At 31.7% G+C, this 27696-nt stretch overlaps 1 protein-coding gene across 1 annotated transcript in view; it reads left to right on the top strand.

Moving 5' to 3' along the window:
- The window catches only part of Utx (Utx histone demethylase), a 154512-nt gene that overhangs the window by 84571 nt on the left and 42245 nt on the right, over positions 1–27696 (top strand). Inside the window, exon 6 of the mRNA XM_067265876.1 lies at positions 15864–15984. Within this exon, the coding sequence (XP_067121977.1) occupies positions 15864–15984 (121 nt within the window). The remainder of the gene's footprint in view (positions 1–15863; positions 15985–27696) is intronic.

Consider the following 27696-nt stretch of genomic DNA (forward strand, 5'->3'; position numbering starts at 1 on the left):
ATGCAGGTACTGGTAGCTTTATCAGTTTGGAGTCTAGAAAGCAAAAGTAACATGTTAAGCTGTTACTTAGAAATAGAAATAATTTTTTAATGAATAATTCCAAATAACACATTTGATCACAGTGCTTAAACAGTCTTTTACTCATGTTCTGTCACATCAAAATTTTTATGCTTTAGTCCAGGAATCGGCAAAATTTTTTAGGAAAGGGCCAGATCATAAAATAAATCAGGTTCGGCAGGCCAGGTTGCAAACTCGAATAGGTATATTTTTTAATAGGTACTTCTACTCATAGATCAAAAACAAAAAAAAGTTATTTTTATTAGGAAGTGATATTTTTAAATACATAATATTTATACATATCATTGCTGATACTTAAAAACAAATAAAAACATTTTTAATAAACATTATAGAATGGTGAAAATTTGTACTAATGTGAAAATGAAATTGTTATTTCTGAGACAATATTTCATCATACTGGACTTCCAAATTAGTAATTCCTATCATTCCCATGGCCATAGTTTGCCAACCCCTGCTTTAGTCTACTGAGAAAAGATCAAAGGGAAAAAGAAATGTCACCCCCAAAAAGTTCACCAAATTTTCTATCAATTGATCAGCCAATCTAGAAACACTGGGGTGGCATTGCATTAAAACTGCCATTGGTTCTCAACATCACTTCCTGCTTTCCTGTCCAAACTTGCATGATGTCATGACATTGCTAGGTGTGCAGTGCACAAGACTCCCACCATTAGTGTTGCCACCTGTCCAGTTTTTATTCATTGTCTGGGATTTCATAGCAACCTGTCAACCTTTTTTTTTTTTTATTTTTTTTTCTTCTCAGCTCTTTAAAGCTAAATTATTTCATTTCTTAATGTAAGATGCTCCTACACAAGTCCCTAACTGGTTTAGAACTGGCATGCACATTATTCTTTGCATGGTAAAATAACATTGCGCATGCATCATGGACTTCTGTTTGAATAAACTTGACCTACTGTCCAGATCAGCAATTTTGAAAAGGTAGCAACACTACCCATCACACAGGAGCTTAACATTCTGTTGTTTTTCCTGAAGCATGCTTTGTGATTCAATTTCATGCTGAATGTCTAAATAAGTGGACTAAGATTTTTATCACTACTTTAATAAAAATATTACCAATTGGTGATTTTGGCACTATGCAGCATGGCCTCTGATATCTATCATGTAACCTGTTTATTTAAATTCTATTTAAATTCTGGTGTTATTTCATAATATACTTTTAATAACTTATATTGGTATAGATTGTAAAGTACTATTTTAGTTTACAACGATTATCGACTCTACCGTGTCGGAAACAACCGTTAACCTACCGGGTACTTTACTCGGATTCGCGTTAGCGTGCCAGGCCTGGACTTTAAGCGTGCACCGAATTAAATAAAGACAATATTTGTCAATAGAAAAAAACCAAAGATTTAATTAGTCATTTAGCAATAACTATGTACAATATTTAGTAAAAATCAAACAATAATTTATTCTAAGAAATTCAACAAAGTCAACCCGACAATTCTCAATTCAAATCTATATCTAACTTAACTATTCCCCTTGGGAATCCGACAAAACCAAAAAGCTTAACTTATAACAATAATTCTTATAAACTAGAGATCCTAATCGTCACCTCAATATACTCGGAACCTATTTCCTCAAACTCTCAAGACTTTCTCAGACTGTCGATCCAAATTCGAATCACTTCAAATCACCTTGGAACTATTCGAGATCCTATCGGACACCTCTCTATTACTGCTGCGAAGCTCACCAAGCTCGTTGCTATCAGAATTCACCTCTCCGTCTTCACTTGAGACTCGGGATTTATAGTGTGAGGTGACGTCACAATTCTGAATGCGGTCACTCCCCTCATTTACATACTTAAATGCTAACAATAACGTTTTTCATCGTCTGGCAGCCCTTTTTCCGACAGTTTACTCACTAACCTTTTACATTATTTGTTTTTACAATTCTTTCCGGGACGTTATTACTTAAGGTTTAGCGAGTTTTATTTCGTGCTTGTGGGTTCTCCCCCCCCTCTTCTCGGTGCGGACCTATTCTTTGCCGCTCGGGGAGCGAAAATGTGCGTGAGTCCTATGGCGCTTTTCTTTCGTCGGTGAGTTGGGTTTTATTTCTTCTCTTTTTAATTACTGAAGGTGAATGGTGAGGAAACCTTCGTCCTAACAAAACATAAGCCCCAAACAAAAATAGAATAATAAGCAAAATAAAAGTAAAATAAAAATAACGCTCGGACTTGGTTCCTTACAAGATGAGCCATTTTTCATCCAAGCTTATGAGCCAATTCACCAAAAAATTTTTACTATTTGTGACATGATATAGTGTTGAGCCAGTTAATATTGGATGATTTGTTACACCAATAGTACATGCATTTGTAAATATGAGTCAATTGATATGTTCACCCTTTAAAATCAGCCATTATTCTAGAATATTCTATTGACAATTTTGTTTGGAAAAAACTGGTAACTAAGAACAAAAATAACTGCATATTAGAAAAGGTACTTCTATAGACTTTCCAATGCCAAATATAGCTTTTCCATGATAGTAAACATGTTTGGAAAAAAGTCTTCATGTAAATAAATCAAGTGTAAGCAGCATTCTTTAAAAGTGCAACTAGCTACCTCCTGAAGCTTGTGGGCATTCTGAGAAGCAACAAAGATGCCATACTTAGCCCTCTTGTCTATCAGAGAAGATATAACAAGTTTGCACCCGTGTCCTTGAGAATTCCACTACATCAAGATGTTTGTTCCAAAGGCTTTTTAGTCTTTGGGAAATATCAAGTTATGGTGGTATGAATCATTCATGAAAAATTGTGTTCTTGAGTATAGGCAAAAGCCAAGTGGACACCATCCCAAGCTAAACTACAGTATGTCAAGAAGTACTTACCATTATGAAAAATCTGTACAAAGGATATGTGGTAAGTGGCAATAGATGGTACTAACATGTAAGTGGTCCCTCTGGACAAAGCTTGGATGTATCTGGATGACACAATAAAGCCACAATCAATTTACTATAGGGAAAGAATGGCAACAGGCCACTCTAACTTTGTTATCAGCTGGATATTGTGCCTGAATAAAGATCAGTTCTGTTGTTACATAACTCCAAAAGTTAACCAACTGAGTTGAATCAAAAAAATGTCATGCATTAACCAAGACTTGGATGAATGTTCTTTTATCAGAGTCTTTGACAGATAAAAAAAATTTAAGAAATGATGATAATATGTTATGTTCAAAGTTTATATTAGAAATAAGAAGGTTGAGAAATTATTGCAATTCAAGCTGAAGAATCTAAAATCATTGGAAAGTAACACAATGCTAATTGATAAAGGATCTTTTGATGGCATTTGATCATTTACAACTTGACTATTTTCTGGATGAGAGTACCATAATCTTCAAAATTTTTGTATTAATTGTGGGATTATCACAATCTCAAAAATTCTGTTCTTTTTTAACTTAACCAAAAAATAATAATAAGTATCAGGAAATCCTCTTTTCATGAACCATAAGAAACATTATTGGAAAGTTCCTAATAAGTTTGGTGTTAGGAAGAACATAATTAGGATTTCACAAAGAATCTTCTTTCCTATCTTGTTAAATGTGTTGAGTAGACACCTTATTTGCAATTTATTTAATGCTCTCATCTAATATACCATTAAACTAGCATGAACATTTTAATAAACTAATGTTTTGAACTTTTTTAAAGGGTTGTATTCAGGTTAATTACATTAAAGCTTTAACATAGTAGAATTTGAATTGAGTGTTCAAACCAAACAAATGGATAGTCATTGAGTATACTCCTTTAGAATGGCATTCCAAACAAAAATTCCAGTTTCAACATAGCATATTTTAATTATCATTTGTCTGTAAAATTTGGCTAGTGCCGTGATCCTCTTCTATTTATTTCAACATAAACTGGTATCACAATGACAAAACATCAAAGAATTGAGAAATCAGATGGAATGAATAATTCTTAAAGGTTACTATAGAATTAGTCAATGTATTTAATGAGAAACTTCCTGTGAACATTTACCCTGGATAACTTTGAATGATGCACAAGAAAATTGATTAATCTTACAGCAGATCTTAAAAGAATGTTTGTTTAAAGCTTTCCAAGCTGGCTACAAAATAATCATTTGCTCATTTTGAAACCAGCTTGATGTTTCTCCTCTAAAATGATGTTACAGATTTGTTGTCTTGGAAATATCCTTACATCTTAAGAATTATAGAAATATAATTTTTATTCCAAGCTAGCACATTACTAATGTATAATTTTAAATGTTTTGCACTATATTATGTTTATGTTTCATTTGGAAAATTTGAAATTGATCTGATCTTATGTAATGTAATTGGCATTTGTCTTTACAAATGTTTGTAAAGCTGATGATGATTCAAAATAAAAATGAAAGCATTACTTGCTATAAATAAAACTGGCTACCCCCAAAGTAAGCATTTTAATATTTTTGTGTTATAAGTACCTATTAACCTAATTAGAGGAAAATCTCACAAAACTCTTAAAACTCCAATAACTTAAAATAGTTCCAAGTTCTGACTCTGCTGACTAGCATAGCTAAAAGGACTTTTTTTTTTTTTCTTGTTTATTTGGAGGTGCTGGTCTGGTCACTTCTTTCTCTTCCAACACTAGATGTCACCACTAGACTATTGTAATTGGTGTGACTAAAATAAATACATTGTATTCTATTTATATGAAGGAAAAACACCGGAGTGAAAATAAATTAGAATCAACAACTGTAGTGCCTTTTACCGGTGTGCTTCTTCTCTCTTTCTCTGTAAATCGCAAACGTTTTCGAACCTCGTTGGGTTCTTCCTCAGGCGTAATGGAATTCTGTTCTACAAAATTTAAATATCTCTTCGAAGTTGACCGTTGATTTAGAAAAAATTGCGTTCTGGAACGCTGTTGCGTGCAGCCGATGTCGTCATATTAGACTTGCGTGATGTGAGTATAGCGCTACTTCAGGGATCTGTTGAGAAAGGCTTCCCAAGCCGATGATAAGTTGACCTCCTTTTTAAAATTGATGCAGTGTGTGTTGCTGCGGGTGTTGAGTAAGATGTATATAGCTTCAAGCCATTTGAGGTGATCTTGTCGAAACGTGGAGTGAAACGTGTTTCGACAAGATCACCTCAAATGGCTTGAAGCTATATACATCTTACTCAACACCCGCAGCAACACACACTGCATCAATTTTAAAAAGGAGGTCAACTTATCATCGGCTTGGGAAGCCTTTCTCAACAGATCCCTGAAGTAGCGCTATACTCACATCGCGCAAGTCTAATATGACGACATCGGCTGCACGCAACAGCGTTCCAGAACGCAATTTTTTCTAAATCAACGGTCAACTTCGAAGAGATATTTAAATTTTGTAGAACAGAATTCCATTACGCCTGAGGAAGAACCCAACGAGGTTCGAAAACGTTTGCGATTTACAGAGAAAGAGAGAAGAAGCACACCGGTAAAAGGCACTACAGTTGTTGATTCTAATTTATTGTATTCTATTTTTGATATATTCAATTTGGGTGTGAAGATGGAATGTTAAAGTTCTTATTTCATTTTTTTCCTGAATATTTTAGTATTTATTATTATTATTATTTGATAAATAAAACAGAAATGAAGCAATATGATGATAAACATTTTTGTTCTACGGTCATTTGTATCTTTGACACAGAAAGTTTAGATGACACATGAAGTTCTAATTATTTATAGTAGTGGTAATGTAGCCCAATTTAATCCAGCAATCATTTGGCTTTAGATTTCCCCTTCATATTGTTTTTTAATTTCATTCAGTTTGTAATTATATTTGTAGTTAAATGTAATAGAAAAATAACATTTTAGTGCTTGAGATGGTACTTTCTAAACTGCATTCTATTAAGTGTAATGCTTTAAGCAGCTGCTTTGGAGATGCAGGTTATGTAAAGGTTTTATTTCCATTCTAGCAGTTTTTGTGGTGTATATGCTACTGCAGGTTTTCTGCATGGATTATGATATATAATAATCAAAAGCAAAACAGTCTTTTGTAACTGCAATATAAATTAACAATAAGCCTTTAATCTCTTTTTTTTTAAAGATATTTAATACAAATATACTTTATTACACATATGTAGAATATTATTACAGTTAAAGGGCTATGCTAGTAGCTCAGGCCCTACCAGCTCATAACCAACCAACCAATCAACTATAAGTAGTCAGAGCAGTTCATTAGGTTAATGTACAAGTGAATTTGACATGGTAATAATCAAGTGGATATGAAAACTGAAAAATGTGCAGGATACAATTAAAATTGTGATACAGGAATGCATTATGCATATTCATGCCAGTATTAAAGTTTCAATACACCACTCCAAATGAAGAAAGGTCAACATACAGTACTGAATCTGTATTTGATGATTTGGAAGAGGCAGTGCGGCTCAGTGAAGTATTAGATGTAATAAAGCCGTAAAGATCTTTGACAGCAATATCTGTGAAACTGCACCCTGTTTAGATAGCCCATTGTTTTGCACAATATGATGTTCACAGTGCATTTGTAAAGCTGTTGACAGCTAAATGTTCTGTTTTAAACATTTTGATTATGAATAGTTTATAATTCAACATTTTTGTAAGTGTGAGTCTTGTAATAAATTCTTTAGGATAATTTTTGCCTTATATTAAATGTTTTTCACTTAACTGAAGAGGTCCATTTCTCCAGGGCCAAAATGCATTTTAGGGATATACATGGTACAATCCAAAATTTCGGGGACTGCAGTAATCTATGACAACAAAAGCGTGTATTTGAAGTTACAGCGTATGAAATGGATTCTACCAAACCACCTCTACGTGTTCAGGTTAATTTCACCCATGTCATGTGATTAAACCGCGAGCGCTGCTGTTTTTTTCCGGAGATAGTTACCTTTGTTCTGCGACGTAATAAAAGTGGAGTTTCAAGAACAACCTCCAACATTAAATTTTGTCAGCATTTAGGTAAAACATTTACAGAGACTAAAATTGCTAAGAAAGGTATACAGTGATTCTACCATGGCAAAGTCGAAATGTTGGAGGTTGTTCTTGAAACTCCACTTTTATTACGTCGCAGAACAAAGGTAACTATCTCCAAAAAAAAAACAGCAGTGCTCGCGGTTTAATCACATGACATGGGTGAAATTAACCTGAACACGTAGAGGTGGTTTGGTAGAATCCATTTTATACGCTGTAACTTCAAATACACGCTTTTGTTGTCATAGATTACTGCAGTCCCCGAACTTTTGGATCGTACCACATAGAAGGCATTAATAGTTTCATGTGTGTGATAACCCTTTCATTGTAATAATAATCTATGTATTTAATAAAGTATATTTGTATTAAATGCAATATAAATATTCGATCATGATTCAAAATAGAATAATTCTTCAGTATTGCAATAAAAATTTTGGAATGTTTGAAATATTGTCTTGAAAAATGTTGAAACACTGTGTTAGGTAAAAAGGTATTTGAAGAATGGACAAGTTGACCTAGGTTCTTGATAATACAGAATAGCCAAGAATTACTGAAATGTAATGATAGAGAAGAAAGATTATTAAATGTTAACAAGGAAAAGAAGTAAAGTTATTGATTTTAAAAGTTAAAACTAAGAAACAATGTCTATGTTATAAACAATATAAATACTGAAAACAGTAAGTAATTGAATTAATATTGATGTTTGAACTTTAAAATGATTACTGTTGAATTTAATGTCATGATTATTTTCTAGTAACCTAACAATAATAAATGGTTTAATGGATGTGCTTTAAAGAAGAATTTTTTGATTCTTTGTATTCATTTGTGTTTTATAAATGATTGTTGCAAGCATTAGTGCTGATAAGATGTTAGTTTCTAACTCTAGCAAAGATAAAATCAGTGAATGGCACTTGCACATTACTTACATTTCTACAAGTAACTTTTGGTGAATTTTTTAAAAGATTTTTACATACAGTAGATATAATTCATTGCTATGGATAACTCGTGGATTATCTATACTTCAAAATCAATCTGAAAGCAGGTGTAGGGTGTGTGACTTATGAACTTGTCAAACAGCTTTTCCTTTCTCTCTAAACTTACCAAGAACATCTTTTAAAAATGTGAAAAATCCTTTGTGTTGCTTAGGCATATTCTGTCATTTTAATTTTTTCCTGAAATCATCATCACATGCCTCTTTAGTCCCCTCCCGTTCATTTTCTATGTAGCAATCCACTGTTAATCAATATTATTAGATTATTCTCATTTGGATAGAATAAGTTTTTAACTTGTTAGAGCTATTACTGACTGAAAATACAGGCAATTGAACTTGTATCTTGAAAGATGACAAATTTCTTGTTATTTCCTCCTCTCTATATAATTGCTTCTCAAAGAACTTTACAAATCCTGTTTGGAATCTAACTGTTGATTTTATCATATGTTAATTTTCTATAGCAGATAAGAGCTGGTGAATTTACACCAAGGATGTTATTAGATATTTTGAGACTATTGTATTTTTTGCAGTAATGAAGTTTAGATTCCTCAAACTTTTTTTTCATTTGTTCTGTTTCACAAATTATATACTTACATCTACAATGAACTGGTAATAGAAGGAGAAAACCAGGGGGAAAAATGTTTGAAATGTGTCTTCTGAATTGCATATTGATAAATGTTATATTTTCTTTAGCCACTTTGGAGTATGGGGTATATGCTAATACAAATTATGCATTTTTCTCAGTAATTTTTTGCATGTTATACTCACTGATTTATTCACAGAAAATTAAGTTAGTAAAATTATAAAATTTTGTTAGACATCTCATTAAAAGACTGCTTTGTAATATTTTTTAAAATATGAAAAATTACTGTTGATTGTCATTTAAGAAGAGATTTTCTTAAAATAAAAAAGTATGCATGTATACATACATACATATCAAAAATATGCCTATTAATGTGATGTTGGCCCATCAAGGCCCTAAAAACAGTCGCACATTGAAGCATGAAAGCAATAAGGTCATATAATTGTGTTCCTAATAGAAACAGGTGCATTTAATCACAAATATTTTCCAGTCTGCTTGCAAATTCCATAAATAAACTTTTCTATTTCAATAAATAAGAAAAAAGAATATAAACAGACTTAGGACCTGATATAACATAGGCTGACATTTGGACCTGATATATGTTCTATTGAATTAGCATATTTTAACAGACAGTGATGTGCCATTACCGACTATGCTTATCTAAACACTGCAACAGTCACAATCTAAAAAATTAATAGCTTTGGTAGGGAAATTTTGCAATCCTTCCTTACTTACCAGACCCAACCTCTAGCAGTTCTTTTTTTTCTTCTTCTTCTTTTTCAGAACTTTTTTGCAAGGGCAAAAAAAATACATGAGTGTACAAGAGATTAGAAATGGCATTGAGGCTTTTATAAGCTCAAATAGCTTTTATCAGAATGGAAATGAAAAATTGAACTTCAAAGTGACAGATGGTAGAGGAATAAAGTAGTGAATGCATTTTGCATTAAATTAGTGTAAGTTCCATTATTCAAAATTGCCTAAAAATATGACATTACTATTGAACAGCCAATATATTATTACAGATAACACAAACCTTCCCTATGTGGACAGAAATCATTCTCAGACATTCAACTATCTTATAATATGTTTTCAGTTTCTTAGTAATTTTTCATTTTGAGCTCAACAGTTTTATATTTTGAAATAATCAGGAGTATAAAATTTCAGGAAACATATTTATAGATAATGTATAACTTATTAATGAGAAAGTGATAACCCATAATTATGAAGATAATTTTTAAAAATAAAATTAATATGGGTATTCTTTTTGTATACAAGTTGGTCTAAAACATAATGGTATATTCTAAACAAGTTGAGATAGCATTGAAAAATATTTGTAATATGTAGTTTTTTTTTTATTGAAGCTGTTCCTGTTAGATTTGAATGCTGAGGTTTTGTGACAGTGCTGTATGAAATGGAACTAAAGGCCAATAAAAAATATTTTCTTTTAATTCAATCAGAAGTGTAAATTTTTGAATAAGAAGTTAACAAATTCATTGCTTTCATAAGGATATAAATTAAATACAGTTAGTACTTTCATAAATAAAAACATGCATTTGCTTTATACTTATGTTGGTTGAACTCCAAGTTATTTTTTAAAATTTATTAAGCTATTTTAAAGAATGACTTATAGTTATTCATGATTAATTATTCATTAAATCTTTAAACAAGTTTTTATGGCTAGACAGCCATGAAAATTAGTTTAAAGATTAAAATTACTGTCAAAGCTTGTAATTTGTTTTATCCACTTTTTTTTGTAAGAATAAATAGAATTACTCTTTTAATTAGATATATATTTTTTAAAAAAAATGGAAATTTGATTTTTATATGCAAGAATCTATTTTTATAATTCTGATGCAGCAACATAGACATCTCCATAGCATGTTACAAAGGTAAGGCAGAAAAAGTGGAGAAAACTTGTTTTATATATAAATTATAGATAAGCAAAACTGCACGTTTTGTTAAATGTTTAGTTACGATATGTTTGATTATTTAAAAATATAAGAAAAAAAATGTTGTTATTTTTTTATACAAGTAAAAAGTTTCCAAATAAATCATAAATGTGAAAAAATAGAAGATTTCTAAAATCTTGAATAATTATAAGGCTGTCATTTTATAAATTTCAAACATTAAGTTACTGATCATATTAAAACTAAACTCATTATCAGCATATTTGGACAATTACATAAGTATAATTCAGAAGGAATTGAATTACATTTATGTTGTTTTATAATTTTTACTTATATAATTTTTTATTTTTTAATGTTTTTAATATTTTCTTCAGTAAACTTTTCATTTTATGATAGCAAATTGATATGTCATTCATTTTCCAGGCACAAATTAGCCACTTTGATATTATAGTTACTATGAAAATGTTCATATCTGGCAATCAAAACAGAAAACTTGTATCACATTTTAAACTTCTTTATAGTTTGTTTGATAATGCTGAATTGATGTGTCATTCTCATTCCCAATACTCACTAATTAATTAATAACTACTTACTATGGGAATAGTCATATCTGGGAAAACATGAGTTGTCTTGCAGATGGTGCCTGTTGTTTGCCAACTACAAGATGATTTGTAGTTGGCAGTCAACATGTTAAATAATGTATATCTAATGACATTGGAAATAATTGATGATTCTAAATTTAAAATGTTCACAAGTTGAAAATTATGTTCTGGTCAGCACGATCAGCTTTAACAGTATAGAGCAGTGTTTCTCAACCTCTAATGAATCATCGCCCCTTCAATAAAACTGTTACGTAGTATCACTTCCTTCACTTTGAAAAAGATTTTGTTGGGTTTATTTGATAATTATATACTTTGCAAAAAATTAAACATTTATTTACTCAGAATACATATTAGAATTTTGATATAATTTACAAAATTAAAAAACGTAAATATTAACAAATTTAACAAATATAATAAAATATAACACTTTTTATTGAATATAAAATATTTAAGTATATGGAAAAATTATTATTAGTGCAAACCTTGAGGCTGATGAAGTTGAGCCAATTTGTTTATCTTTGGTTCGAAATTTGTCAAAAGTAATCGCAAATCATCTTTTTGTGTTAATTTCTGATTTCTTTGGACAATAACTGTACAATAGCACTAAATCTTTTTTCTACAAAATAAGAAGTTGGAGATGCCATAATTAATAACTTGATCTTATTCCAAAGCATTTTATATCTGTGCCTATTTTTTGCCCAAAAAGATTCAATATTGTGTATACAAAATCTTTGCTTCCACGTCATGTTGCAAATCAATCATAATTTCTTGTATTGAGGCAGGTATTGTATTTGCATCCATGTTAAAAGGATCTATTACCCAGTTTGGTATTATTAGCTGTTCTACGTCTTTAAAGCAAATATTCATATCATTTTTTTATATTTTCATAAAGACCAACCACTGCCGAATTATCGGGCTAGCAAATGGCTATAATAATATTAATAATTTAAGATAATTTAGTACTAGAGTTAGGTGTTAGGTGCCATCTCTTGCTAAATTTAATAATTAGAATTTAAATTAAATAATTTAAATAAATTTTAGGCCTAACTGGAAGAAAAGAATCAGCCCAAAGTGGGACTCGAACCCACAACTTCTGCTATCTGTGCAGACACGTTACCAGTTACGCTACCCAGACCTTCGGTCCGATCTCCCCTTCCAGTTGATATAAGATTACCGTACGACCATCGATGGTCATTACAATGCCAGCTGGGGACACATTAATTGCCCATGTCCTCCCGAAGGTAATCTTATATCAACTGGAAGGGGAGATCGGACCGAAGGTCCGGGTAGCATAACTGGTAACGTGTCTGCACGGATAGCAGAAGTTGCGGGTTCGAGTCCCGCTTCGGGCCAATTCTTTTCTTCTAGTTAGGCCTAATTTTATTTAAATTATTTAATTAAAATTCTAATTATTAAATTTAGCAAGAGATGGCGCCTAATGCCTAACTCTAGTACCAAATTACAGTCAAACCTGTTTTTATGCAGTCTTTTTTTGTGCAATTTTTTTTATGCAATTTTTTTTTGTGCGGCATAGTTGGCGACTAGTCTCGTGCGATTTGTCATGTCTCACGTTGACTTATTATAGCTAAATAAACTTATTATAGCATAAATGAACTTATTATAGTAATATTATTGCATGAATATGCAAAAAATGAAATAATTTATTTTTTAAGTCAACAAAACACCACCTGGACAAAAATATGTAAAACAGACGATAGACGAGACGATGCAGTCAAGTGCTGACATCTGTTGTCAATAAATTCTATTTCGTACGGTTTTGAGTTATTTTCTATGCGAGACTTTTTTTATGCGGTCCCTATTGACCGCATAAAAAAAAATATTTTTTAATTGTGTTGCGAAAACTATTTTTTATAGCCACTCGTGAAGTTTCGTGCGATTTTTTTTTTTTTTTTATGCGGTCCCTATCCACCGCATAAAAACAGGTTTGACTGTATCTTAAATTATTAATATTACTGTAGCCATTTGCTAGCCCGATAATTCGGCAGTGGTTGGTCTTTATGTATAACAGGTTAGTTGGTGTTTATTTATTTATATTTTCAATATGTGTGCAATATATTTCTAAATCAGTATCCCCAATATTTTTTGCACTTATTGTATTTAAACAAGAAAATATAGAAAATTCTCTACAAGTCATATTATTTTTGTAGAGAGTTAGTTTGTTTAAGAAGGATGTTACAGAACTCTTAACTTTGATGAGATTGATATTGTTGCCTTGAATTTTTGTCAAAAATTCATTAAACTTTTCATATATGTCTGATAAATAAGCAATGTCATTATGTAATACTTCAACATTAAATGTGAATTCATATTTACTTGTATATAGAAATTCAATGATAGTATTGAACAAATTAAAAATCTTTTGAGACAATTAAATTACTCTTAGATAGCCATCTAACTTCCATATGAAGTAACAAACATTCATATTCTTCATTGTCATTATGACATAATTCTCGAAACAAACGGTCATTTAAAGAATGTACTTTGATTTTATTAATTAAAAATATTACCAAATTCATTTATTGATGCAACCTATCATTGAGTCATTTGGCTACTAAGTGTTGTTGATGTAAAATGCAGTGTATGGTGAAAATGTTTGAATTCTTTGCTTTCAATAAGATAATAAATCACGCTGTCTACTTATCATTGCTGGAGCTCTATCAGTAGCACAAGCAAGAATGTTAGAAATTGGTATATTATTTTCATCAAGAAATGTTTTCACAACATTAAAAATAGACGAACCTTTAGCATCAGTAGATAAAGATTTTGCAAATAACATTTCCTTAATGATTTTGTCATTTTTAATGTATCGCACATACACCGGTAATATTGATTCATTATTGCAAACTGTACTTTCATCCAATTGTAACATAAATTCTGTGTTTTGAAAGCTGTTCTTCAACATCATTAGCCTTCTCATCAATTCTTCTGGAAACAGTATCGTTGCTTAAAAGAGGTGAAGAAATTATACTGTTTGGATTTAATGTAGTCATATCACTTAAAATATTCTTGAACAGCTGGAATTATTAATTTTTTCCCCGATATTATGAGGCTTGCCACATTTTGCTATTAACAATGAAATTTTGTATGAAGTCACAAGATTCTTGTTAAGTTGAATTGCCAAATCCTTAAATAAATTCACAACTGTTTTATGGTTGTCTAACTTCTTTTTTTAATTGAAGAAAATAATCAAGATCTTTGTCTTTCTTATTGGGATGTTTTCTTGATAAATGTTATTTCATTCTTGAAGGCTTCATTCTCTCGTTTGAAAAAACTTGCTGACGTTCAAGGAACATTGGTAACTGCTCATTACTTGGCGAAGCAATGAAACCAAATTTTAAATATTCAATGGAATATTGGGGACATTTTCGCATTCCAGACATGGACCAGACAATGTAGTGTTTAATTTTCTAAAGAATTAAAAAATAATAATAAGTAAAATTAATATATTATTTTTTATTACTTTATTCCTTTTATTTTCTTCTTGTATAGTCTGTGCTTTGTCTTTAATCATCATTAATATTTTTAATTATTATACTTTAAATTTAAATACTTTTCCTTAAAAATCTCATATGACACATACAAACTGTTATTTGGATTAAAATTGTATCTTAAAGTTATGTTTATTCCTTGTTGCACAAACTACACATATTATATTTAATTTGATTTATTAACATTTACTTACATTATTAAAACATCAAAAATAAAATAAGCACAAAAACTCAACTTAGTCAACCAGTTCTATGATTTGACCCCATGTATCATTGGACTTTGGCAAGAAACTTCACAGGATCTCTTAATCTGGAGGTCTCCAACACATACATTCACTAGCTTTTGGACATGTATTTGCACCTTGTTTAGTCATAATTAGTCCAATCTTCCTATCTTTAATCATTTCTAAGTTATGTTATTAGTTCACTTTATTTAACACCCTGTATATTTGATATGATATGTACTGTACTTGGCATCAGCATATTGGGAGGAAATCAGTTTGATAAACATATGTATGGTGTCAATAACTTTTCTTAAATTTTGAATGATATCAGTTAATGTTATATGACTTAAGTAGGAAAAAAAATATTCATTATTAGTATTGGAATTAACTTACAGGTAATTTAAGTAAGTCAAATTTTATATTGATTGAGTTAATTATTAGAAAAAGAAATAAAATTTATCTAATAAACAAAGTATTGACAAATATATCACATTAACCTTATAATGCTTTGCAGATAGTTTTTAACCTGTCACAGTTAACATTTTAGTGATATGTTAAAAAATAACTGCAAAGCATTTTAAGGTTAGTGTGATATATTTTAGAGAAAGAAAATACAAAATTATTTAATTAATAGTTGAGTAATAAATTTAAAAGATTATTAAAATTTTAATTATTGTTTTGTTCTCTATTAGTAATAATAATTTTATTATTATTAAATACTTTTCATAAAAGTCAATAGTGTAATATATAAATATTTAAGTAGTTTACAAAATATTTTAAATATTAACATGATAAAAGTTTTGAATTTTCTCTACTCAGTTTACACTCCACTATCAAATTCAGCAAAAATAAACTAATGTTTCATCTTGATCTGTACCAGTTGGTACTGTATCTTATATTAAAAAAAAAATAAACATCTTTTTTGTAAAATGTTAATTAAGAATTTCACTTCTTAAATTATTTTCTCATTTCTAAATAATGAATGAAAATATTTAAATTTTATTCATAATTATAACAGAAATTTTTATTTTAGGGCAATAAAGGCATTCAGACAAGTTCTTTATATTGATCCAGGATTTAAATGCTCAAATGAAATTCATCTTCGATTAGGTTTGATGTTCAAAGTTATTTCAGATTATGAATTAGCTGTTAAAGTAAGTTTAATATTTTAAAATTTTTAAAAATTATAATTCATTATTAATACTTTGATTTTAAAATATAATTTTATCTTTAAGTTATCATATTTTTAGTTTTGATTATAAAATATTGTTAGTTAGCAGAATATGATTACTTTACACTTTAAATTGAATGTCTTATTACTTCAAGTTTATTTATTTAATAAGAAAAATGTGTATATGATATATTAAACACTAATAAGAACTTGATATTTGATCTTTTCTTATAGAAGCCAAAAATATTTATATTTATTTAATACTTATTTTAAATTTTTTGTTTTTATGTTCAGAATTTACAAAAATAAGCATAAAACAACAAAAAAGTTTTTGAAATGTTTATATTAGACTAATATGTATACTTATGTCCAAAAATAAGCATAATTATCTATTCTATAAATAGAAGTCAATGTATAGTTTACAGAATTATTGTCATCAAACTAGAATCTGGAGAGAATAGAAAACTTAATAGTCCCATGAACAAGGTAGAAAGAGACCAGTTTTCAGAGATAAGACAATGAGTATGTATGGACTGTATTATGCTTAAAGGCCACACTGACCTCCATATTTTGCAAGATTGCTATTGCTGCAAGAATATACAGAGACAAAGTTTTGGAACCTCATGTCGATTTCTGATATGTTATGGATACAGATAACATTTTCATTTATAATAACACCTACACACAAAGGGCCATACTACACTCATCAATGACTTTTTTAATGATGAAGATATTGTCACATGAAATGATAAGCAAGATCTGATCTGCATTTTATACAATGTACAAGGGATTGCTTGAGGGAGACAAGTTGGATGTTGTCTTCCCCACCAAGAACATGTCAGGAATTTTAATATGTTTTTGTTCAAGAATGAACCATGCTTCTAACAGTTGATAAACAACACCATTCAATTATTTTGTTACATAAAGAATGCAATCTTTTGCTTGTACACCTTGTATGCTAATAAGTTCTGGTATAAAATTTGCATTATTTTTTCATACCTATGACAGGCATATTATTTAAATTTTCATACATGCTCTATTTACTGTTTGAACATTTTTCAAATTCTGTATAATGTAAATTGTAGTCTTCATTCTAGTAACCATGAAGGAACTAAAAAGAAAATTTGACAATTGTATAGCTTTTTTCAAGGAATGAGGAACTCTGAAATTTGTTATTTACTAAAACCTGGAATTGTTATAAGAAATTGTGTGTGCCCGACCATTAAGAGTTATTGAGGAAACAGTATTGAAGGCTGACCAAGAAGTGGTTGTCCAAGGGATAAAAGGATGATAAAAGGACTCTTATGCTTAAAGCTTTGAGGAGTCAAAGTAGAAATCTTTTCCAATGCCACAGAAAACTGGCCTTACAGATGAATGTCTCAAGACAAAACCAATTATTTAGTACTGGAATGGACCCCCATCTAAAAGTTTATGAGGTTTTTTGACTCATCATTCATTTTGGGTCTCCCAGAGCAGTAAGATGACACCTTAACTATTTGGCCATTCAGCCATTTATGTAAATTCAACTTAGGGATTTACAACAACCTGCCATATATTGATGCAGGCTGAAAAGAAGAAAAAGGCTGATTTGTTGTTGCCTTTTGCAGAGATGATGATGTGAAAAATATTCTCTTTGAGATAAATTAAAATTTTTGAAAAATAATGAAAAATTTAACAAATAAAACTACTGTCTATCCAAAATCAGTGAAAAGTATTTTCCTACATTTCTAGATGTCTCAAAAGGTTTACCATCCCAGAAGTATGATGGTTTAAGCAAGATCAGCAAGGAAAAGTAGAACTTCATTTTGTGTCAATAGGAATGAGTGCCAACAATTACAAGACAGATTCTTCAAGCAGTGGTAGAAATGTTGTATAGAACTGTCCAAAAATCAAATTTGGACTTTACAGCAAGATTCAGCTGTAATCCACAGCATCAAAACTATACAGGAATGGTTAAGAGAAAGTTCCAGATTTCATATTGAAGGAAAATTGGCTTGTCACACTGCCTGATTTGAACCCATTAGATTACTCTAAATTGTCAAAGTTACAGTTGAAGCTCTGTGATAAATTTTTATAAAGGTTGAAACTCCCAAGATATTCTTCTTGAGAATGTGCTACCTTTTCTATGGAAAGCATGCATACCACTAGAAAAGTAGATACCATGTAACATACTGTATGATACAAAAAACAGGGTTACACAAAATTAGGGTTTTAATCAAGTACCAGGCCTAGACTTAATGGAAAGCAAAATACAATTATCCAAAATAACACTTATATAAGCAAAAATCTACAATAATACTTATTGCATTGAACAGTAAATATATATAAATAAACAACAATGATTATAAACAAGAAGTTAGTAATAAATATATATTTCAAATATTCAAAACAAGTCAAGATCAATTATGTACAAGCAAAAAAATCAATGACAGAAATTTTTTTTTTCCCAACTTGGGACATACAATTAATTAAATCTCTACCCATATCAAAAATAAAAAACAAAGTGACCCAACGGGTCATGGGTAGTCTAGTTAAATCTAAAGCATCGGTGACCAATAATTTTCTGCACATAGCCATTTTACAAAACGTTAAAATATTGAACAATATGTGCCACTTAGAGGTGGAAATAGTTTTCTCATTAAATTTCATTGACTATAGGCAAGACTAAGCTATACAGCTCCATAGAATAACATGTAAAACTATGAACAAGTCAAATCTGTTCTTTATCTCTTAGAGCAGGGATGGGCATCCTGCGGCTTGCATCAGTATTTTTTGCGGTTTGCGTCGCATAAAATATGAATAAATATATCAATTTTCCGGCTTAAGGAAGTATGCAGCAAAAATTCAAATGCTATTTCTACAACTTATGTTTGTGAATAGTTTTTCTGCAATGAATTTAGTAAAAATTAAAACAAGAAACTGGCTAACAGACACATCGAAACTAATTTAAAACTAGCAGTGACTAATATTTAACCAAATATAATATTTCCTATATATTACATTTACATCAGTTCCAGAAGCTAAATTAAGTATACATATGCTAATTTATAATTATATATGAATAAATAATTGTCATTTACCGGCATTTTTTTTTCCTCTTTTTTCTTGTATGCGGTTCTTACATAGAAAAAGGTTGCCCATCCCTGTCTTAGAGGAAATCTAAGGTAACAAGCAAGACTTATCCATTGGCTGAAAAGGTGTTAAAAACTTTAATATGATAGCATTACTAGATAATATTCAGTAGTATGTCATTGCAATAAAGAAATATCAAATTATTTTTATAAAATAGGAATAATGTATTCAATTCTTTTGCATTTTCATTTTATAATTCAAATATTATACATGTTACTTTCCCAGCTGTTATGTATACGTAACAAGAGAAAGTATTGGAATTGTCAGATTTGATCCTCAGAGTTTTTTGCAAATCTCCATGTTTTGAGGTTTCCTGAATGCAAAAAAGTCAAAAACACAACTAAAAAAAAAAAACGCCAACACACATCCACATCTATTTTACTTAATATTTCAGGATGGAGTAAAGATTAAGTAACAAAGTTTGGCATGATGGCTTGTATATAAGGGGCATTGATACTATTAAATTTTGGTGGTTAAAGTTTGAGAGTGGGGAGATAAAGGGAGTTGTTTGTATCTCCAGTAGGTCAGACTTAATGATGATTTTATTCGTTATTAACATTTATACTTTTTTGTAAAACTCACTCCTCACATGATTATCACATCATTCATCTAATCTGGCCTTCCAATGACTTTTTTCCTTTTATCAGATGAAGACTGTTACTTTATGGCAGGTGATTAAGCAAAAGTTAGAAGGCTTTTTTAGATAGAAAAATAGTCTTCAACCTTCTGTCTGATTCAAATGTGGTATCATTCATGTTTCTGATGAAATTGGTCAATACCTCCCATTAACTGTCAAAAACCAGTACACTTATAAACTGGAAGTGTATAACTAAATAATTGACACCTAAATGCAATTTCCAACACATAATAAACACAAATTTACTGCTCGAATGTTTCTGACTGTCATTTAGAGGCCCTCATCAGGATTGAATACGTAAAAAACAGTTCTATCATTCAAAAATTTCTATCTTTCGAACATTGCTGTGTTCCAATCTTTTAAACATTTAAAAAGGTGTTCGATATGGAAATTGTTTGTTTACATCATAAATAAATAAATAATTATTTTTAAGTAAAGCTACAAATGAAATTATTATTATTATTACATTCTGTGGCAATCTAAATATTTCCACGACTGTGGTACTGTAATATAGTCTGAGTTGATGCACTCTCCCTTCATGTACAGATCCATTCAATCCAGAATATGTGACCATAAATATGATGTGGCCAAGGGGAATTATAACACAGCACTTGCCCATTATGCTACCAAGCCTGAGGTTTTCCCCATTGGGACGAAGCCATCCTTATACATGGGGTCTTTGACCAACATGACTTACGATCTTTAGAGTCTCTTGAAATTTATATAATTGATATGAAGGGAGAGTGCATCAACTCTCCCACTCACTCTTTGAGGCAGTCATGCATACCAATGCCTTTTTTTATCAAGGAGGGCTTTACTGCGCAGCAGGTTTTCATGAAGCCTTACTCTTTATCATAGGACACAATTACTTTCACTTCAGTCAGAAGGTATACCTACAAAAACAGTGTTCCAATGGGTTGTCCTCTATACTAGCAGAATTAGTCATGAGACACGTGGAGAACAGGGTCTTTGTTCCCCCTCACAATAGCTTACCTGTTAGTATATTTAAGGTACAGTACATAGAAGACATACTTTTAGCATGCCAGGGCAAAGAGGACTCTTCTGGTTAGAACAATATCTTGCAAGTGTATACTCATCTGTCAGTTTCACCTGGGAAAAAGAAATTGAGGAAAAAATCACCTTTTTAGACCTAGGCATCTCCAAATCCCAGGGAGCTTTGGTGTTTTCCATATACCACAAGTTTGGTAATATTATAATATCTGCCATGGCCTTCCAGCCACAACAGTATGTTAACGCGGCCATAGCCCCCTTAATCAGAAGGACCTTTTTAGTACCTTCCACACAACACCTTATCAACACTGAGCTAGAGGCCATCCGTGTAGTGGTGTGTGTGGCAGGATATGGTCCCGCCAAATATAATCATATCCAAAACAGAGTTAGTTAAAAGTCTCTTTTCCCTACCACTACCTTGCACAGTCCAAGAGACTGGACAGTACTCTGTCCTTGTCTTCCATTTTGTGACCACCTCACAGCCCAGATTGCCAGATATTCAGTCAAAATGCATTTCTCTTACCCATTGCCCTGCACCCAAGTCTGAGAAGACCCTTATGTAATGACAGGAATGAGGTTTCAATCCTGGAAAAATCAGGTGTATATTCCATTCCCTTGGAAAAACCAATGTCAGGGCTATACACCCATTATATAGGTGCAACCGCCAGAATACTGGCCAACCACATATCTGAGCACCAGTATTCTGTCACGGTGGGGGAATTGTGATATCGGATTGTCCAAGTTAGTTGTGCAGCATCACCACACCCTCTTCTCCATGCTGCTGTCTCCTTGCAACTCCTCCACCCTCAAATTTCCCAGAATTTGGATTAGTTTATACAAATAGTTAAAACATCAACATTAGCTTGGTATCTACCCCCCTACTCTGCGAATTAAGGTGCATGCGCATCAATGATACGCGATTTTTCAAATTAATGTTTTATGTTTCCTTATTCTTAAGGTTGTTCATGTTACATTCCAAACAACTAATGCATTTACCATATTCTCTGTGTATTAAGGCACATTTGTGTCAATGTTACGTGGTTTTCAAGTTAATGTTTTAAATTTTCTTATTTTTAAAGTTATGTTATGTTATGTTCCAAACAGCTAATGCTGTTATCGTTTCAATTTTAAAAATCCATTCAAAATCTGTTCAATTCTATTACTGCCTGAGGACGACATACATTACTACATCGAAAGCACTTGCAAGAAAATAAAACATTCCTTAATGCCTTTTATGTAAATTTTTATCTTGTTAGGACAGTTGTTGACGTGACATCCACTGTACGTATTCATTCTAATAAATCACTATCTTGGATTTCATTAGTTTGGAATACGTAGCTATGCAAATCTTGCAACCTTTTGGCAACACATTGCAATGAAGTTTGTTTGGAAAGGATTTTTGGAGAATTTTCTAGAATTTCTTGTAGTTTTTCTTCTCACATATCTTGTGTATAAAAGGCAAGTCACCTTTAGCTGTTCATACTAATGTCTGTGAATAATAGCAAGAAGTAAGGCAGTACAGAACCAATCAGGAAAATTATTATCCAGAAGTATAAAGGAGTCTCTCAATGCAATATCATGCAGGATGTGTAGATATTTCAGTCCAGTAGATCGTAGATTATTTTCAAGAAAGGGAAAACACTCATCCACGTGAAGCTTTAGGAAGAAAACTACATTTCAGTTCCAGACAACTATGGTCCTTTTCACATTATATTTCCCAAAACAGGCAAGTTTCCATAGAAGATTTGACAAAGTGGGCAAGGAAATACTTTAATATCCCATTACCTGAATGTATAATGTGGAGATAAATTTGATTATGCAAATATAGGCTGTACAAATCCAATAGAAAACCTCTCGTAAATGAATTATGCTAATGCAGGCATTTAACTTTGGCCAGAACTCATCTGAAGTTGAAAAAATGTTGATTGGAAGAAACAACTATGGCCAGATGAATCAACATTTTATGTAAACCATGGGAATGTAGGCAAGAAAGTTGTACTAAAGATGAATCCCACATGGTATTCAGAATAAGTCCTGAAGCCACAGTCTCTAATGATTTGAAATGCATGAGTGCAGAGAAAGTTGGAGATTTGCATTTCTGCAATGATATTTTTGAACTCTGAAGCCTATATTTGAATCCTTCAGAAACATCTAAGAGAATGAATTTATAAACTTTTTCAAAGTTGATCCTAATTTCTAGCAAGACAATGCTAGGAAAACCGAAGCCTGACTGCTTTTAATTATATATGTGTACTCTCCTGGCCAGCATCAAGCCCAGATCTGTTCTCCTGTAAAAACTGATTTTTGAAAAGAAAGATGACAACACCACCATCACATGTTAGAAAAATTACATGCATATTTAAATGAAGAAGATAAAAAATTTCTATGTTGCTGTACAAGTTTGTGCCTTCCATGCCTCAATGCCTTGTAACTCTTATAAAGTAAAAAGGTGATGCTATTTCGTGATGATTACAGAATCTTAACACATTGAACAAAGTTCAAAGAAGCATGTTGCAAAGGCTCTGCAGATTATAAATTACATATTTTAATAGCTGCATATTATTTTCCCAAAATCTGAGCTTCTGATATGTTTATATAAGATGACCAGACATCCCACTTTATGTGGGACATGTCTTGCATTTTAAGTCCATGTCCTGTTTGTCCCACCAGGGATGCCTAAATGTCACTTTCCACTCACAGAATAAAAATTTAAGGAAACAAGCTCAACATGTAGACCTCATTGCCGTCTGACAGTCCATCTATAATACAGCAGGTTATGCATCACATTGGAAGTGTGTGCTGAAGTATATATCCACACCACAGGCTTCTGTTGGCAGGAAAAGTTTATTTTCATGCTGGGTGAGCAGCCTTTAGATGAGAACTTAATACTAAATTTGTGTCCAAAAAACAGTGTGCAGGGACATTTGTAAATTTAACTCATGGACAAACCTGGCATTCACCAGGGACCTAAAAATGGCATTAAATTCCTGTGATCAATGGGGAATGGTTTAATAAAACACCAGATTTGAATTTATCTGTCAAAATTTATTTTGTCCCTTTTAAAGTAATTCCCTCCCACTACAATGCACTTTTGCCAATGTTTTTTCTAATCCTTGAAACATGCTTATTTTTGCAAAATCCCTTTGGGACTTGGAGCAAATTTTGTTTTGTTGCATTAATCAATTCAAAATAGTTACCACACAACAAAAATTTTGGTTAAGGAAACAGGAAAAAGTTACACTGTATTATATGGTTCTACAAGCTCAGTATTCACTTTATTTGCCTACTAGGTGAATATGGAGCTTGTGGAACCATATTTGTTAAATTTTTGGCCAAAAATTGCAAACGAGCATTGTGAGCCATGTGCAAAATCTATGAATTTTTTCACCGCATATCAGGTCATTTTCTACAAATTGCTTTGTGCAAACAATGCAAAATGCTCAAATAGTAATCTTTGTTTACAGTTTGGCCAGTTGGAAGGAATTTATGATGCACAACCCCACAACAATTGAATAAAACAGTGTGATCTTGATTTTTTTTTACTGATTTTGATATGGTCTTTTTGGTCTTGCTTCACCTTTCAAGCACCATTCACTTGATTGTTGAGCTGTTTCAGTGTCAAAAGCTTAGATCCATGTTTCATTAACTACAGTGATGTGTTTTAAGAATGATTCACCTTGAGAAAGCATTTTGAACATGTTTTTGGAAAAAATTCAACATTTTCAGGACGACTTGAGAAATGACGCACTGTAAGCCTTTTAAAATTGCTTGACAAAATCCAAATGATACTGGAGTGTGTTCAATAACATCTCTAATTGTTAAACAACAATCATTGAGCACCAAATCTATGACTTGAGCAACATGTTTAAATAATTTTTTACTGATTTTCCTTCCCATTTAATGTTTGGAAATTGAAATTATGCTTTTGATTGTAGACAGATTTCAACTGTAACAGATTTGAATTAAAAAATTATTGTTTCTCAAACTATCAAATTTATTGCTGTGATTGATTAGAAAAAGGTAGTCAGTTGACTAACAGTAGTTTTAAAAATGGTATAAATAGTCTCTGTTTGGTATTTCTACTTTCCAACCAAGTTCTGCACTGTCTATCATATTGTAAGTATACATATGTATATTTTATATATACTGTGTTGGCTAAATATTATTCAATGTTTTTCATAGAATCTTACATATTAGAAGCTTGCACTAAAAACAAGAAGCAGGCTACTCTAGATCAGTAATTTAAAAAGTTGTAGCTATTATATTTCATTGTACTTCTCCTGCAATCAAATACAGTATCTGGATTAAAAAAGTTTTTTTGCCATTCAATTGCTGTGAAAGAGTGTTTTCAGCAGTGAATGTTATATGGATAACCAAGGAAAATTCAAGGTTGTAATGTTAAAAGGCATGCTGATGGCCAATGTAACTTTCACAAGTCCTGCAAGAAAGTTTTATGACAGTGTTTTTCAACCAGGGTGCCACAGCGCCACGATTGGGGTGTCGCAAATTTTAGGACCTTTCGGCATTTTCTTGGAAATTTACTTAACAATTTTGTCGAAATACTGACACGTTCAAGATAACTCAATTTTGTCACGTCAAGACACGTCAATTTTGTCAAAATACACGTTCAAGATAACTCATTGTCAGTATTTCGACAAAATTCAATGGACTTAAATTTTGATTTTGAACACGTAGAAACACTATTTTTGCATTAAAATGCTACTTCAAACTGTCAATTTTTAAAATTTTTTTTCCCGGGGAGGGAGTCCTCTCCCTGGACCCCACCCCAGCAGTGTGCATAATATTCATTTTTGCAAAAAATTCATCTCCTCCCCATTAGTCCCCCCTTGTTCAGATTCTAGATCCACCACCAGTCAAGGGTGCCACAACTTTTTATTTTTCAATCAGGGATGCCACTCAATGAAAAAGATTGAAAAACACTGTTTTATGAGATGCTGCAGAAGGAATCTGCTGTTACAAAAAATCCACTCGTCTATGAGATACTTTCTGTTGGCCCCACATTCTTCCAGTCTGTTGTCTGCTTCAAAATAGACTAACTCTCAGTCAGGTTGAGGTCAAAGGAAAAAGTTAGTTACTGGTTTTGTCATAGGTGATTTATTTCTTGGGAAACAAATGTGATCAATAAATACAGCTACAGGTCATATCAATTACATGTGCTATGCTACATATCTATATATATATAATCGAGACGAGTTGATGATGATGATAATAATAATAATAATAATAATCACACACACTGATACACTTCTTTAATTTCTGTTTTGGTTACTATGCCTTGACTTTGGTCCGGCATAGTACACAGCCACCGGTGTTAACCGAGTATTTCTAACTTAACCCATAATAATAATAATAATAATCAGCGCAGAGCCCAAACGGTTAGGAGTTGAAAGTTGAAATTTGGTACGCAGTTAGGGTACGTCACGAGAACGCACACTAAGAAGGGATTTTTCGAAATTCTTCTCCACGGGGGAGAGGGACAGGATTAAAGCTTCTATATACATTATCGAGACGTGCCTAAACGGTTAGGAGTTGAAATTTGGTACGCAGTTAGGGTACGTCACGAGAACGCACACTAAGAAGGGATTTTTCAAAATTCCTCCCCACGGGGGAGAGGGACAGGATTAAGGCTTAACACTTCCATCAACAATTGAAGTGTTAAGTAACAATGGAAGTGTGAAGCAACAATGGAAGTGTGAAGTAATAATGGAAGTGTCAACAATGGAAGTGTTACGTAACAATGGAAATGTTAAGAGCCCAAACGGTTAAGAGTAGAAAGTTGAAATTTGGTACATAGTTACGGTATGTCACAAAAACGCACACTAAGAAGGGATTTTTTTGAAATTTCTCCCCACGGGGAGAGGGACAGGATTAAGGCTTAACACTTCCATCAACAATGGAAGTGTTAAGTATCAATAGAAGTGTTAAGTAACAATGGAAAACAAGAGAAGGCGACGTGCAAGATTTATGGGTGCTGGAGGAAAAAAAAAAAAAGGTAATATGTTAGAACATATTCCATTTCCAAATTTAAACAGATTAATTCAGTTTTTCTCGACTTTTCTTCTTTAGAACATTCGATGAAAATCGAACGATATAATCAGAACACGTCGTGAAAATCGAACAATATTACAATATTCAATTTTCAAATTCGACCTTTTATTAAAAATATTTAGTTTGTTGATGAAATTACTCTTTTTCTTCTGTGACTATAACGTAATAATCTTAATCTTCGCTATCATTACTTTTGCCCGAGCAACGCATGGCCTATCTGCTAGTTTTAAATAATTATTTGTAACCAATGAAGATTTAGTATACACTACTGGTATTTATCTGGCATCCTGCTTTTGCATCCAAGAAATCTTGTCACCTTAGTTTATATGATCACTTATCTTTATAATGATTTACTTTTTGTTACAAAAATAAACATCTGTGCATATTACTATAAATTATTTTAAGTTTTTATTAGTGAATGAAATGCATTTCAAGTGGGATTAAACTAAGTAACCAAACAGATCCACTGTATTTGATTGGATGAAAAATGTAATCATAATGACAAATTATACAGCACTTTCCATACCTGGGATATTTGTTTTTCATCCTTGTGATTGATACAATTACTACTTTGGTCCACTTTAAAAATTTCAAGGGCTCTGAGATTCACAATTTGATTACCGTATATGACAGTTCATATTAAATGTACTTAGTGTAACTTAGCCTCAATGCTGTTATGCAAACATATATGGAGAGGGGGTGGATTACTTCATGATATAAATTAGTGATGCCACGAATAGTGATTTTGCCGAATACTGAATATTCTGCAGCTGAATGTGCGGCAGAATATGTGTACATTTCGTGGGTGACAGGTTACGACCTCTCTTATTGCGGTGGGTGCGGTAG

The sequence above is a fragment of the Centruroides vittatus genome, unplaced genomic scaffold, assembly GCF_030686945.1.
Source record: "Centruroides vittatus isolate TY-2023 unplaced genomic scaffold, ASM3068694v2 contig_250, whole genome shotgun sequence".
Lineage (NCBI taxonomy): Eukaryota > Metazoa > Arthropoda > Arachnida > Scorpiones > Buthidae > Centruroides > Centruroides vittatus.